This window comes from Trichoplax adhaerens, genomic scaffold, assembly GCF_000150275.1.
Source record: "Trichoplax adhaerens TRIADscaffold_4 genomic scaffold, whole genome shotgun sequence".
Taxonomy (NCBI): domain Eukaryota; kingdom Metazoa; phylum Placozoa; class Uniplacotomia; order Trichoplacea; family Trichoplacidae; genus Trichoplax; species Trichoplax adhaerens.
Window position 1 is genome coordinate 7162634 of NW_002060946.1, and position 16581 is coordinate 7179214.

A 16581-nucleotide genomic window follows, 5' to 3' on the forward strand; every position below is an offset into this window, starting at 1 on the left:
GAATTAAACTGTTGTATAATAGAGCACAGAACATTCGCTCTACGTTGAAAAAATAGTGTTAACTATGTAATAGGCAATGGAGGCAGAGTCTACAATGTCTGCCATTGTTATTACTACACCATTTGCAATGATTCACAAGTTCAATTGTATTCAAATACAAGAATATAAGTATTTTTATCCATTACCGGTATTCATTCGAAACTATTCATTTCCTATGCTACCTTTTACCCGATAGTACTTGCATACGAGTCCACGCGATGTCTTTTTGTAACCCCTCTCACGTGTCACTATTATTAAATTTTTAATATATTATGTCAATACCAATAACAGATAGTAACGAAGCGACAATGAAATTTAGTAAATAAAAGTAGTTCCGTATAAGGACATTGGGTACAAATATCGTTAATAGAAAAGATGTAGTTTCTAATATTATGGCCACGAGCGAAATTATTATGTGCATTATGGTAGAAATACCATCAATTCCGTTTGCTAATATTCTCAGTTTATATAAAATCTAAATTTAAAGGCTCCAACAATAATGATATTATTACTAAAATTTGGATTAATATTTTTATTAAAGCGTAACTACGGTAAGAGGCTACCGGAAAGTAAACATACAAGGCTACATTATGTTATTTGATCAGTTGAAGTATGGCTATCCCTCTGAAAATGTTGCTTCATAACACAGTTACCATGTGTAATAAAAGAATTAGTTAAAAGGATGCCAAAAAAGAAACTGTGTCATTCTCCAATATAATTATTATAATTAAATATTTAGTAGCGATTCGCAGAAGTTCCGGTTAAGCTATTTAAGTTTGTTTACGAAAAATGTCAAAATTTTAATGGGTTTTCTAGTAATTGTTGCCATTGCAATATTGTGCAGGCAATTCAAGGTTACATCTGATCTCATACCAATGTCTCTTGTCATGTAATTTCAATCTTAGACGTTATTTCTTTAGGTTATAAGCAATATTATTTAATAATAATAGATAAAATCAATTGTAGTCTCAATTGTTGTTATATCGTGCAAAATATGCCTGAATCGTAATTCGGAGAAATATAAGACGCCTACGCGAAAGTTACATCCGTTTTCGTGCCGATGTTTAGAGATATTCACACGGCTATTTTGTCAGTAAATGTAGATATACGGTAATCGGCATGCCCGTAATATTTGCTAGACGATCTATAACGTATACGCATATGTGTATACCATGCACCAGCAACCTAACAATTATATCAGTACACGTAAAATATAGGCTAAAAATATACGCAATCAGCACAAAGTTACATTTAATATTGTAATAAAAGCTATCACGTTTACCGTAAAAGCCAATGTACTTTACAGTAAGTTATGAATTTAATTCTGCATGAAAATTGAATTATCATTTAAGACGTGTTAATAGAGTAATACTATAGAGGAGGCTTGATACAGAATTATAAACATACAGTAGTAACCCCTTCAACACGCAAACTTAAATTGTAAATAAACAATAACTAACATTTCATAGACGATCGTCTCGGTTATATCTCATATCTCATGTATATTACCTAATATTTCCTTGAAAATAAATATAAATCCCGTCATTACTCTCTATACGCGTATATCGTACTTGTGAAGTACACTATTTCAGTTCAATCAAGAATAATGCTTTAAATGTTGAATTGAATCATGTCATAAAATTAAACAATATTTTCCAAATATTAATAGCAGCAAATTTCTCTAATATAAGTATTTTGTATTACACCTTAAGACGTTATTTATTCCGATTCACATTTCATCCCAGTAAATTATTCACTGTATTTATTTCAAGGTAACAAGAGTGTATAATATTTTTATTGATATTATCAACAGATTGATATCCCTTATTGTAAGAATGTACACTTGGTCAAATTGAAAGAAATTCCGTACTTTCTACCGATGACAAGTTATAGTGAAATTATAAATTACTGTTTTCGATCAGCCAATTTTCTAGCATGAACAAACTGTAACATTTTTCAACAGCATTATTCCAATTTCTAATATTCACATCGATTAATACGTTTTCATGGATCAATATCATCAATTAAAATAAAAGTTGAAAATTTTAAATTATAAGCGTATTACTAGTGAAGACAATACAACACAGTAATACAATGTTGCTAAACATTAATACAACTAAGAATATAACTTTGACAATTCTGTACAAGAAATTTTCCTTCTAACATAATATAATATTCTTATAATCTTTGATGGCTCATAAGCATGTAATGCTATCAGCCAACATTTAGTACACTGCATTTATTACCCTACAACAAACACTTACAACAGTAATCACCATCATAAGAATGCTTCGTAATACTTTGAGCATTAAATCAGGATAACAGATCAAATAATTGTTATCAAATAGCGGCCAAAAGGAATAAAAGAAAAATGAATCGAATGTACTTTTATAATGACCACTTAAAATTATAGCAGGTATACTGTATACATACCATTGCGTATCATCGCATTGGTAGCTATCCAACAGGCAATCATTATCTGTGGCGAGTAATATATCTACAATGTTAAATAATCTTAATAATCTTCAGATCAGAATTATAACAGCGGTTTATATCCATGTAAGTTCCAAAAATATTATGATATATAGATGTGTACAACAGGATTAAATTATAATCTTCGCTTAAGTCTATAATGGCCAAATTAACTTAATAATTTTCAATTCATTCCTAGCATAATATCTAACAGTGCATGCTCGAATTCAATAAAGGTAAAATTAGGGGAACATGGCAGGTTTTAAAAGACTTTTTTAAAATAACTTATTGTTAGTATATAACGATACTCGCAGTCAAGCTCATCAATTCTTTGAGCTATATATTGACAGCAACAAAGAAGTTATCTAATCCTTGAACGTGAAAAATTCGACGTACCTCCTATTCAATAGCGGCTACATTACGAATAGATGCTCTACACGTTCTACAATTAGTAAATTTATGCTGTACAAATACGGATATCGCAAGGATGTTCATTGATTATAATCATTCTCAGAAATTATGCACGCGAGTGCAATTATACGAACAACCGGATAAACAAGGTTATAGATTTGGTAACCAACAGAGTAATGATACTGGTTTTGTCATATTATTAACACAATATATAAGCGACTTGATACTGTAAAATACAACATACCGCAACAAATACTTCCGCGGCATGTTAAATTTTTTTACAATCTACTTTTAAATTGTACTGTATATTATTTACAACAACAATTATCAAGAGCTGTGAAATTGGATATGCTAATAACCTTGACTTGCAAATTATTCCTCTTTTCTTCATAAATATGAACAAAAAATTATGTTATAGGCGTATAAGTATTACTTAAATACTATAAGATTTAAGACTCACAATTTGGACATAAACACGTACATCAGATTAGCAAAATAAACATATATGATGTAGAATCCACAAGAAATTTTACTGGCAACTAACGCAGGTTGCACCGCTGGCTATATTTTCATCGACAATTTCATTCATCTCCGCAACGGCTGAATTGGCAGTAATATCGTTAGTAATGACTTCCATTTGCTGGTCATCTTCTACCATTTCAGTAGTTTTACAATACATAAAATGTTCAGATGAAGGCGATTCATATATTGGAAAATGATAGGTGTTATCAGAAGCTTCGCCTGGCGGCGATTGCATCATAGTAGGGCTTTCTTCCGTCAGCACTTGCAGCGGTTCTTGATACTGGGACATGCGCTTCGATACGTCATTACCGCCAATTAATGACTTACCATCGCTAGATTTATTGTTAATTAACTTTCCCAGTTCAGCTGAAAATCTTTTTCTCTTTTTATCTACCAAGAAGTTAAACTGTTTTGGAGTAGAAATTACATTCTCTGTGTTAGAATTATTATCTAGAGTGCTAGCACTGTCAATTTCTGATGAATTTTGAAATAGTTGATCTCCGCCATCCCACGTAGTGATCTTAGGCTTTACGCTAGGATTATCTTCAAGTTGTAAATTTGATAATTCATTGGATATCGCTGCACTTTCTGACGATCGTCTCCCAGCACGAAATCCAGCAGGAAATCTATTGTTTACGTCATCATTACCAGGAGCATGAGCTTTTCGAGCACCATGTAGCGATAAACTTAAACGTCGCGTAGCCCTTTCATTTTGATTTGTTTCCAAATTATTGCCGGTGTCGCTGATATCTGGAGAAACTGTAATTTCTTGCGGAGCAGGAGATTCTACGTTCAAATAATTTTCAGGCGTAACAGAAGCATCCACACCAATTGCAGTATCTACGGATATGTTATTCCCGACAAATCTATCTTGTAGAAAAGATAGTGGGATTTGTTGACTAGGAGAGGTCTCTATACTATTACTGACCATATCGTTTGCTGGCACATGGTAGGAGTGGCGACGCATTTTCAATCTATCATTGTTTCCAATACTTAAGTCATTCCCATCGTTATCTGAATTGCTATAACCATTCATGGTTTTCGATTCCTCTTGTAGAGAACCATTGCGTGGTCGATTCGCAGGCAATTGTTTATTATCACCATTTGTAAATGATTTGGCCATGTTAGGCATTAGTACTGTCGATGAATTTGACTGTGCTTCTTGTTCCTCTTCGCTATGACTATTACTTTGTACATTTCCGTTAACTAAAATTCGTTGATTTACAGTTAATATTGCTTGATCAGCGATCGAACTTGGTCTTCTAGCAGCAGCAATTGTACCGCAAGCTTTTAATTTATCAACCAAAAATGAGAAGATCGCAGCATAGTGATCAAAGGCATTATTAGCGATAGACTAAAAAGTAAACAATAGACAATTTTATAAGTTTGAAATCTAAGAAATTAGATATAGAAAATTATGCGAAATGAAGACTAATTAGATAGATTAATTGATTATACTTATTAGTATTAAGACGTTAATCCACATACATTCATTGTCTTCTTTTTGTCTATACCAAGTTTTTCCATATTTTGTAGGGCTTTTTCTTTATAAGCATTTAACGTAGCGGGATCAATGGCTGGTTTACCATAATCCTTTTGCCGCAGTTTCGGCGAGAACGCTAACCAACGATGTTGCTTGACTTGTTTTATACTATAGCGTCTATCAGGGTCGATTACAAGCATTCTTCGCAAGAGCTGCTCACAGTCTAGTTATAGTAACATAAAAGATCAAAATCACAATATCGCCCAACATAATCGTAGTTAACGACTAGTACTATATTGGGAGACTTTTCAAATTAGAGTCCACGATCGGACGATTGACTCAGTTTCATAAGATTTAAGTAACAGCATTAATAACAGCTTCAATAAACTATATTCTAGGGTCTTGCCGAGATTTGTGGTCTATTCATGTTAAGTTTCTGCTATTCATTTGGTAAGAAATTACCTCTTGACATATAGTAAGGTATTCTATATCTACCATTTAGTACTACACTCCGAAGTTCAGAAAGTGTATTTCCATCAAAAGGTAGAGAACCACATACAAGTACATATAACACCACACCCAAGCTCTAAATATGTTAAGAATAGACAATAAAATGTCGTAAGTTCTTAAAAGTTCTAACATATGTATTAGATGAATTAAGCAATATTATATCTTCTTTAATTTCATAATTAAAAGAGTTACAGTTGCTATCATACCCAAATATCAAGCTTAGGTCCATTGTACGCCTTGCCTTGGAATACTTCTGGTGCTGCATAAGGCGGACTACCACAATACGTCCGTAATAACTGATCATCTTCGTACGTATTACCGAATCCAAAGTCTGTATTCATATTTAAAAGAAATCCGGTAACGAATATGTAATAGTTATTATAATAAACGGTTATGTTAAATAACATTAGAATCCAAAAGTAAGTAGTGAAGTTTTAAAAGTGTTCCGGTATTCGCATACCTGCAAGTTTAATATTGCCTTTAGAATCTAAGAGAAGATTTTCGGCTTTCAAGTCTCTATGAACAACATGATGATCATGACAATATTCGACTGCTAGAACAATCTGCTGAAATTTTTTTCTAGCTTCATCTTCAGTCAATCTACCACGCTGTGAAAGTAGGTCTATAAAATGAAACGAACGTAGTCATTGTTAATTAAGAATATAATTAAGCAGTTGGATAATCTATAATTACTTTAAATAACTACTCTAGGAACCATCAAAGAACTTTTCTCGAAAAGGCCTTTTGAATTTGTAAGCTAACAGACTTATATCTGATTTACGCTCATTGTATACTCATAATGTATAATTCAATCTAGCTTTAAATATTTCCGATTACAATCACTAGTTGTCATTCGTCGCATGATAGCGTAAATAATGCGTTCCTGTATACTGGTTTCGGAATTATGATATCTATATTCCCAAATGCTGAGTTATCAATATTAAGTGAATCTTTTATTGTGGTGATAGAATTATTGATAAAATATCAGCTTTTTTACGCATTGATTGGAAATATTCTAGTTAATATTTACGACTGGCACGCATGAAATATTTGTCTAGTAATCAATTAATCGACAGCGAATATGGCAATGAGCCCCTTCTGACAAACCCCAACCCCCCCCCCCCAGCTTAGTACATGCTAGGCGGCTGCAATCTTACAAAAACTTCAGTTTCTGTTCTAATTTTAATCTCATCCGCTATTGTTATTAGAAACGGGCTAGGATAGCATTCTTGAATTAGCCAGAATCTTAGCACAAATCATTAGTAAGGTTTAAGAGTCACGATAATAGAATAGCGTTAATAATTATATATTATAGTTCAGTAAAGGGAATATCTAGTATTACAATGAGATACTCTATAACAATAAGTTATGCATAAACCGGCTTAGAAAGCCATGAATATGATAGCGATAGAATCGTACAGTATTCAGTTTACACTATGTAGAAACAGCGAGAATAATAAACTAAAAGTAAGCTTACAATAAAATAATATATTTTAGTATAGATAAAACATTATAGAGTCCCAACGGGTTACTAATTAAACCAGCATTTACTGATTCTCTACCAGCTAATTATATCAAAACTACGATATTTGTCATTATTACTTTGACATCGCATAATAATAGCATATAATATATACGGATTGTACTCGAAATCACGTTGATGTACATTTTCAATCCATCGTCATATAAGACATAAATTACACACGCGCATCAAGCAGTCTAGTAACTTTCGCACGTAAATGTATTTTTCCGATGGTAAAGTAAATCAATACACATTGTGGTTAAAACAAACTGCATTATTACTTAGTAGTGCCGTAGTCGTAAACTTTGTAAAGGTTTTGATACATTAATTTTATCGCTATATAGTAAATCACATGTAGATGCTAAGATCTGAAATTTAACCATATGTTAAATATTCTTAGCTACAGTAGTACAAATTTGTAAAGCGTAAGCTAACCTATTAAAGTGTATTTAATTAACTGATTCTAGATCACATCATGACCTCCATAAATAATTAAAATACGCAGATTATTATCACCGCATGCTATACGTTAAGATCGTGGTCTGTCCTTAGTGATTTTTCATTATCAATATAGAGTGCAACAATTAACAGCATTAAAGTCATTATCACTACGAGAGAGTAAAAAAAGGAGCGAAGTCATCATAAAATGAATGATTTTTATGGTACAATAACTAAAACGATTCCAAACTATTAGTTGCCACTCGTTAGTTATAATCACGGCTGAAGATGTGTTCTAAAAAATCTATATTAAGCAATTGTCAAGATTTTTATGGGGATAGATTAACAATCAAAAGTCCGTAAAAAGACACCTACGGTACTCATCAAGTTCATCGTTGCAATGATTTATAAGACAAGATTCCTCATCACGAAATTATATTAAAGCATTTTGTAATCATGTGAATGGTATATATTTCTATTATCGCACTCGTATAAATTAAAATATATTCGAGATTAATAAAGTTTAGGTCAGAAGTATAGTAATCAATACATGCAGTATACTGTTGCTCCTAGACGCAGAATACATTCCATCTAGCTATCTTTTCAATGTGTCAATACGCTATCACTGATTAGGTATTCTGTAATTTAGAGTGTGCAAGAAGTACACTAATTGACTACTTTTAGCTTTACCGAAATTTGTTCAACAGTATCCTAAATTTCATAGATTATGGTAGTATATTCTTCTATTACAGAGATGATGTACAGTAAGTATAGTACTCATCAATCGATCATTCCACTAATTCAAGTTTCGTATAAGCATTTGCATAAGGCACCAGCTTTGATAACAATATCTATCATTGAATAATCTCAACAACTCACCAAACATTTCACCGTTGCTGACATATTCAGTCACCAAGTAAAGCATACATTTCGATTCCAGGACCTACATAGCAATAATGAGACCTTATGATAAGTATGGGTTAAAAATATATATTGTCTATTGGGTGTATCCAGCACAGATATCTGCGACATACTGTACTCGTACACTGTACCGTACTTAGTACAATGTGCGGTACAACACTGTAAACATTTTCGATGAGAAACCAAAAGAGTACAATTAATGCATTATTCACGCATTGTTTAGACCATGAAGTTCTCGTTGAATTTATGCTATAGTGACCAACCAACTAAACTGAACAATAACCGAACTACATTAGAATCAACACAGCAATAAAGAAAAATCCTATATGGCATTACGACACTATCCTAAGCAGTATGATGCAAAGTGAGAAAGACTGCATTCTTCTTTCCATTTACAGTAAAATCAATTGAGTCACTTGCCAGACTTTAACAATAGCCTTCTTTTATTACTATCCTCTAACTTTGTATTTGTCATGACATCTACTATCCATCATATTACACAATTTAACACGTACTTGATACAGCTTTATAATATTTGGGTGATCCATCAACTTCATTATTTGAACTTCTCGGTAAATTTTAGCCAAATTGTTTTTATCAAGCTGATCTTTATCGATGATTTTAATAGCCACCTATGATTCAAAATGTAAAATCTTAAAATAGAGCACATTATGTAGACGAAAAGATCAAGACATAACCCGACAATGGGTACAGTAGTTTAAAGCTGCAAGTGCTTGAGTAATATGTAAAGATGAAAAGTTGAGCTAAAATTACAGCTTGAATAACTGCGTATAACTGGAAATGATGTACATCATAAAATTAATCAATAAATATAGAAGGCTGTAGTGCACATATATTTTGTTTAACGTCCGTCTCTACAAAGACGTAATCCACATCGAAGGTTAAGGGCCCAAGGGCTAACTTCCAGCTAAATTTTTACCATACGAGTGTATTGTATAATGAATCTTATTTACTGTAGTACGTCATATGCTGTAGCATGAGCTATTAGTTTATTACGACAGTAGGCCGATTACGAAAAAAGGCACTATGGATTTTTTATTAACTGAAATTTAATGATTAACAATGAAATGTCGTAAAAACGCCCGAAGATGTATGCTTTACGACGTCTGATAAAATTGATCTGACTAGAATAATACTGTAATACGAAAATGCTATCGATCGCTATCGTAGTTTCAATCTTGTGCAAGGTGGCCCCGTTTAATTAATTATATATATTATTATCATTGCCAAGATGCTACCTTTCGATATTGCTTGTGCGTGCTATGTGCACAGAAGGAAAAATTGATTTTCTCTATGTATCTACTGTATAACATGAATCGTGAAGAGTACCAAAAACATGTCTTTATATCAGATAACGTCTAAATAGCATTACAACATTAAAGGTGATTGCTGTGCAATTTGGCCATCGCTGTTAATTTAATGATTCATAAGTCCCCGGTATGCCATATAAGGATGGCATTGGGAGCGTTGTACAAGTTAGTAATAATAACAATGATTATCATAATTAGGAATAATTCTTCAAGTTGAGATAATATTTATAATATTTATTGCCATAGATCATCCATTCGATTAGTTTAGCGTATAGTTGGAGGACTACTCCAAAAAAAAGTCGAAAGAGTAGTCGTTGACAATTGCTGGTTATTAGTCTGTAGAGAGCTTAAAATATTTGAATAAAGATTAACACGAGCGTCTAAAAACGTTATTTAAATAGGGTATCTACGAGATAATTTGCTCTATGCGTAATAAAAGAGTGCATGATGCAAGTTGCGAATTTGAATTTTCTATCATCTTGGAAAGATATAAACACAGTACAGTATTTGATTATAAACAAAGGAGTTGCATTGAAATACCTAAAGAGCCTCGTTTAGCCGTAGAGAGATTTCAATAAAAGAATCACTCCTGTGTCAAGCAGTGACATATTAAACGTCTATATGTGAAAAAAATTGGATATAGCAATAGTAAAAAATATCACCATGCCATTCACTGGCCTAGCTGCTAGTCTAAATTACAACTTTTTAAGCAGTATTCGAGAATGATCAACAAAGAGTTGGGTAAAAATTGGCAAGAAGGCATAACCCTAACTGTACATGATATTGCATTAGTGAAGGTAAATTTGCTGAACCGCTAGAGAATGAGTACAAAAGTCCAGATTAAAGCGATATGATAACCTGTCCTTCTCCATTTGTAACGTATTACTGTATTCCATGGCATCTCGCTGATGGTGAACATTCCATTATCTAACACAATATTTATGAAGTTGCTATATCAACTAGGGCAATATACGCTGAATATCGAATTGATCATTGTCGATGGACAGGATGCTGATTTTTGTCATAACAAGCAAACCTTGCAACAGTTGAAATTGACCATTCAGTATAATTTGGCTTGAAGAATGTATACTTGATGATCAACATAATTTTAAGAAATCCCATGCAAATATAAAAGTCTCCTACATGGCTTTCTATCTTGGGATATCGTAAAGTGATTCGCTCTACGCGTTGACTGTACTACCTTAGCGAAAAGCTACCACCGTATCGATATTTACACACAAGAACAACCCAGAACGTCATCAATTCAGAACAGTCAACCAAACTTTGGATACACAATTTACGTACTATTGAAACTCCTAAGATAGGAAGGCTATGATGTGAAAATATTTAAAATAACATCCTTTTTACAATAGTCCATACCGAATTGAAGGGAATCAACCTTTTTCAACTGCATCAGTTTCAATGATCGATGTATCCCATACAGCACTGAAATGGCAAGTATACTGACTGTGCCTCCTCTACGGTACAATACAATACTGTCCAAGGTGGTCTACTGTAAGTATTGGCTTGGAGCTCAGTGGACTGTTTCGCCTCAAATGATAGTATTAGTATGAGCATGAGTATGGTGAACTATGGTAGGACGCGAGTACAGCAGTGCAAAAGTGCACACCAAAGATAATCTACCGCTATTAACTGTTGATAAATTGCTATTTAAGACATTGTAAAATGTTGTGTAAGCACTTCTTCCAAATTAAGGCAGGAAAGACCCAAGTGCAGTTATGGAAAATAGTTTTAAATTGGCTTATTGCCCTGAAAACACAAGTTATTTATCAGAAATGAACAATTTGTGAATGCCTTTATTGCCTTGGCGGTATTCATCGCCTAACATGGGAGATTATGATAGACTGATGGCGGTAGTGATATCAACACTATATGGAATATTGAATATTGGCTCATTGTAGAGAATGACTATTGCAATGATTCGATACAGTAGTTCTTAGAATTGGATGTGCTGTCGATACGATCAACGTCTTGTCTTGACGCAATATCCATTCGTATATACTATGATGGTAAGAAGTCCAAATTTTTTACCGGTTACATGCCAGTGTTTTTTTTTTTCTTTTCTATGGCACATGATCAACATGATTTGATCATACTGGATAGAAGTTGAAAAAATGGACTTTGACTGATAATTCCAATTTAACCTTGAATTCTACGCTGCCACAATTCGAGCAGACATTTATACACGAGAAAATGAATACGTCTCATTTTCATAACATTGATTTCTTTTACAAAAAGTGAAGTCGAAAAATTGGTGCTTTCAGTGTGTACCGTACAATTCAAGTAGGCGCCAGTAAGTTATCAATTGACCGAGTGGATATTGCATCAAATACCATACTATCCATTTGTAATATTTTACCGATCAATGTTGATTCTATTTTTCAACATTAACTCCACTGTAGAGAATTGGCCTGTTGTCATAAGTACTGATATGATGCACCTACTCTGAGTGCTTGATCAACAGCCATTGGTCACTACTTATCCTACTGTAATGGATGCAGAAGAGAAAGCCATCCTACCTGTGTACTTGTAATGCGATGGCGTGCTAACTTGACGACAGAGAAGTTGCCATAGCCTAGCGTCCGCTCAATTTCGTAAAATCCAACGCGAACTGGTCGCATATTTCCATTCCGTTCACTCGACATCTCCCTTAAAAATGGACTAAACGAGGCGACAAAAAAAAGCTGGAAAACAGAAGAAAAAAAAATGAAATGGATCTGTCATCAACTCTCTATTTACTGTAATTTAGCGAACACATACAGGCGAAAAAACAATGCGTTTATACTGCACTGTCAGGCATCAGCGAGCACCGTATGCCTGATACGGTGCTCGTACAGATTACAGTACAGTACACTGAGTCATAGAAATTGGAAATCTGACTCTCCCTGCAGTACTGTACACGGGAGACTCTACAGTATTACTACAGTACAGTACAGTACACGGTACTGTACTGTACTGTATTTCGTTTTCGTTTTACTGCACCATGGCAGTGCGCATGACTACGGCCAATTGCTGGCGTCATTCAGTCATCAAGATGATCGGCTACTCTTGCCGCTGTCGGGCTGTCAAAACAGTAAGGTAGTTTAGCGTGCATTCTATTCTTACTACAGCAATGGATTAGTTAATAGGTATCACCTGAAATCTACTGCAAATGCAAAAGGTGAACTTAATCAAGCAACTACTGTACTATTGGACTGGAAAAGTGCGTGACAGACTGACAGTGCGGCGTGAGAAAGTGCCAAATGGCAGTTTAGTCACTTTCCTTTCTTGGTACACTACCTCCTTTATTAGGGGGGTACCTCTGAGCGTTTAATCCAGTAAATAACTAAATTATTTACAGTGTCATTCACTACGTACTCTCTTCTACTGTGCAGTGTACAGTACAACAATAATACGGCGTACTGAAATGACCACCAACTAACGGCGAAAAGAAATCAACTGTTCTGTCGTATTAAGTTCTAATTTATTGAATGCAGTGGATAGTTTCCAATGATTCTTAGAATATGATTCGACTGCAGTCGTTTCGTTTTAAGGATTTTATCCCACACACTGAGTCATTCTACAATTGATAATCTACCAAACTTTTATTGAAGCATTTCAGACAGTCGATTCGCTCGCTAGACACGTACATTTTCACATTCGCGTGCACGGTGTACCCCAGCTGCCATTGATACACTTCAATCAAATAGTAGTAACTTACCGCTAGTAACAATTCTGATGCTTGGTGAAAAATAACGACGGTGGCAATAGGTAAATTATATATCATGATTACATTATTGTACAATTACCACGGCACTAGGTCAAATCAGGGATTACTAGAAAGAGAGAGGTAGGAAAAATGACCGTTCAGTACAAAAGAATGTGGCGGCCTATAAATTTTGAACCGTAACTCTATAGTGTATCCTTTCAGATATACATTTCAGTTGAAATGACCAGAAAATAGTCGGTCTCACATTCTTGAATCTACTTTTACTTTTACCGAACGGCCGTTTCCTGGTCCCTTTTTTACTTTTTGGAGCAGTGTACAGTACAATCGCTGAGTGCAGGAAAGTTCAACCATCTTTATCAAAGTACAGTGCAGTGTACAGTACAGTACACTCAAGTACAGTATACAGTACTGTACAGTATACTGTACCCTAACCCCAACCTACAGTACAGTATGTACAGTACTGTACTGTACTGTACTATACTGTACACTGTGCAGTACAATGTCTGTGTACTGTACTGTATTGCATTCAATGTTGTGTACCACTTACACTGTCTGGCAAAGATGTTCATTCGCATTTTTGGGGTATCTCAAGTAGTGAGATACAAAAACGTCAAAATCGGGCGAATTCAGATTGATTTAAATCATCGATCGCTCATATAGTAATTTACCGTACGACGTACAATGTGTACGTCCAGTAGTTGTAATATTCTTATACTATTCTTCAATACTCCATACAGAAATCATTGACTTAATCGTTGCAGTAAACTAAAGAATGAATCATCTGAGTAGCGTTAGTGTTTTGACGTCATACCGGCAAACAATATCCACTTGAATGTCCGGTAGACAGAATGGAGATACCATCCCTAGTATGGAGTGGCATAGTTACTGCACTTACTCCTTACTCACTACAGTACTGTACCGTCAATGAATTTGTTCGAATTTCCATTTTGTTATTCTATGCAGTGTTTTTCTTTCCTCTATTTACTTTCCATTATTATAATGTCTCTATTTTTTTACTTTTATTTTTTCCAGTATTATTGACATAGACGTTTTGTGTCGATTCGCCCTAGTCGTCGGGTGGGCGGGCTTTAGATCTGTTTGGTAGAGGCACAGTTCAAAGAAAAGCTTTTTCTCACTGCAATGAGTAATGTGTACAGTACTGTACTCTACTCCGGTATGGTATGGTATGGTACGGTACGGACGGTAACATAGAGGTACCGTATTTTCTCATGATTATTTTATTTTATTTTTTTTTTATTTATTTTTTTGGACTTTCATGGACGTACTATCGAATACAGTAAACGAATCTTCTTCATTAGAAGAAAAAACTATTTTTCATGTTGTAAATTCAAGGTGGATTCAACCATCTCCACTAACTAAGTTTGTTTTTAATTTTACTTACTACCAAGTGTACAGTACAATATTTAGTGGACAGCGCGACAGCCGAGCTTCCTGCGCTAGAGTTGTCTTTATGACATTTATACGCAAACTTAATCATAGCTCATTATAATTATGAGAATAGTGAAGTGAAAAAAATAAAACAGATTTGCATCATACAAATACTGGTCATATCTCAAAGGTAAATTCATAAATCTACTGTACTGTATATATATACATACACACTACATAAGAATGGAGTATATACCATTGCGTATACAGTATACAAGAGTAGACTACTTGCTGTATAATTACGTTTCTTACAGCAATCGACAGTCCTGTCGGATTATGCAATGTGAATAGTACTATTGTAGGATGAAAGAATTGATTCATAAACAAGTCTATCTCGACTCCAGTTTTCTTGTAAAATTGAACTTTTGCTACTACTCTCATAACACACACGAGTAGTGAAAATATTACCTGTAAAATAGAGAATACACAATCATATGGAATGAAGAAAATCTTGCGGGTGTGTGCAATACTGTATAATTCATAATTATAATGAGCTTTATCAGTATTTATCTACAAACAACAATTACCGCATATTCGGCATTTCACAAGTTCTTGCCTCTGACACTATCTTGGTAATTTATTTCATTAAGTTATTTCGTATTACATGATCAATAGTAAAATGCTGTACTTTGTTCACGATTAAGGTATTGCAGCATGTCTATTAATAAGTATTAAGCATTGTTCAAGCGTATCGGATTTTGATTCAGTATTATTAAATAACAGGAAGAGAGAAACACCAAGGAGAGGCATTGAAGCAGTAGCAATGTACTGCAGTTAGCCCAACATAATTTTAATAGTTTGCTTACAAGGTTCGTGAGCAATAACAAATACCAACTCTAGAAGACAGTATTAGCCAGTTCTAGACATAGTATAAGGCAATTTATTTGAACAACTATGGGGATTTGGCGATAATGTCAATGAACATAAATACTTTCTCTAATATGTAGATAGGCAGTACAGTACACTGTGCAGTAAGAGGAGGACGATGTACGAGCAATAATTACGAGATAATATAAAGGAATGGTTAAAGTTACACGCAGTATAGACAACACGGTCATGCTAAATTGGCGTAGCTGCAATTTATTTATAATTTTAATTTCAAATTATAATTTGTTGTGCACGCACAGTAGTAGCAAATAAGAGAAAGTCTGTGCAGCACCTACAAGTGACAAGAACACCCTATTTTCAGTTCCTCTTGTGTAGTGTAACACATTGGCTTTTAAGTCAAAGATTGTATGGCATCACAGTATACATCAGAAATCAATCACTTTAATAAAGTTCTGATTTTACTTTATAGTTAAAATTTTCATTTATATTGTATAATATTGCAGTGTATGTACAGTATAATAGGTTATATCAACATGTTTAGATGAAAGATGCAAACAATCAAGTTGCTTTGCGATCAAATCTCAACATTCATCGAAATAATTAACAATTTCTTACAAAGAAGGATATCATCCGTACCATCGGCGGCACAACAATTGCTTGCGATAGAACGTTTCCTTCTTGTCCAGATTTATAGGAAATTTATTAATATATACAAAACACCTATCGTACGAGTTTTTCTATTTTTCGAACCCACTCTGACGTATCAATTATATCATGGATGGAATACAGCTCGACTACATCAAATGCCTAATAAAGACCTAGACCAGACTATGCAATACTCCTTTAGTAACTTAAATAGCACTATCTTGAATCCAAGTATCTGAGCATATTGTTTTACAGTAATTGGCTACTGAAATAATTTGCT

At 34.0% G+C, this 16581-nt stretch overlaps 1 protein-coding gene across 1 annotated transcript; it reads right to left on the minus strand.

Annotated features, from left to right (window-relative positions):
• Nucleotides 1-4729: 4729 nt before the first annotated feature.
• On the minus strand, nt 4730-12291 carry TRIADDRAFT_23373 (uncharacterized protein; the record flags this gene model as incomplete). The annotated part of the gene is made up of 8 exons (XM_002112166.1): nt 4730-4798; nt 4933-5150; nt 5390-5513; nt 5644-5768; nt 5898-6059; nt 8277-8340; nt 8834-8950; nt 12190-12291. Coding segments are annotated over 8 exons (981 nt in total), but the record flags the coding sequence as incomplete, so codon positions are not given.
• Between the last annotated feature and the right edge of the window lie 4290 nt (nt 12292-16581).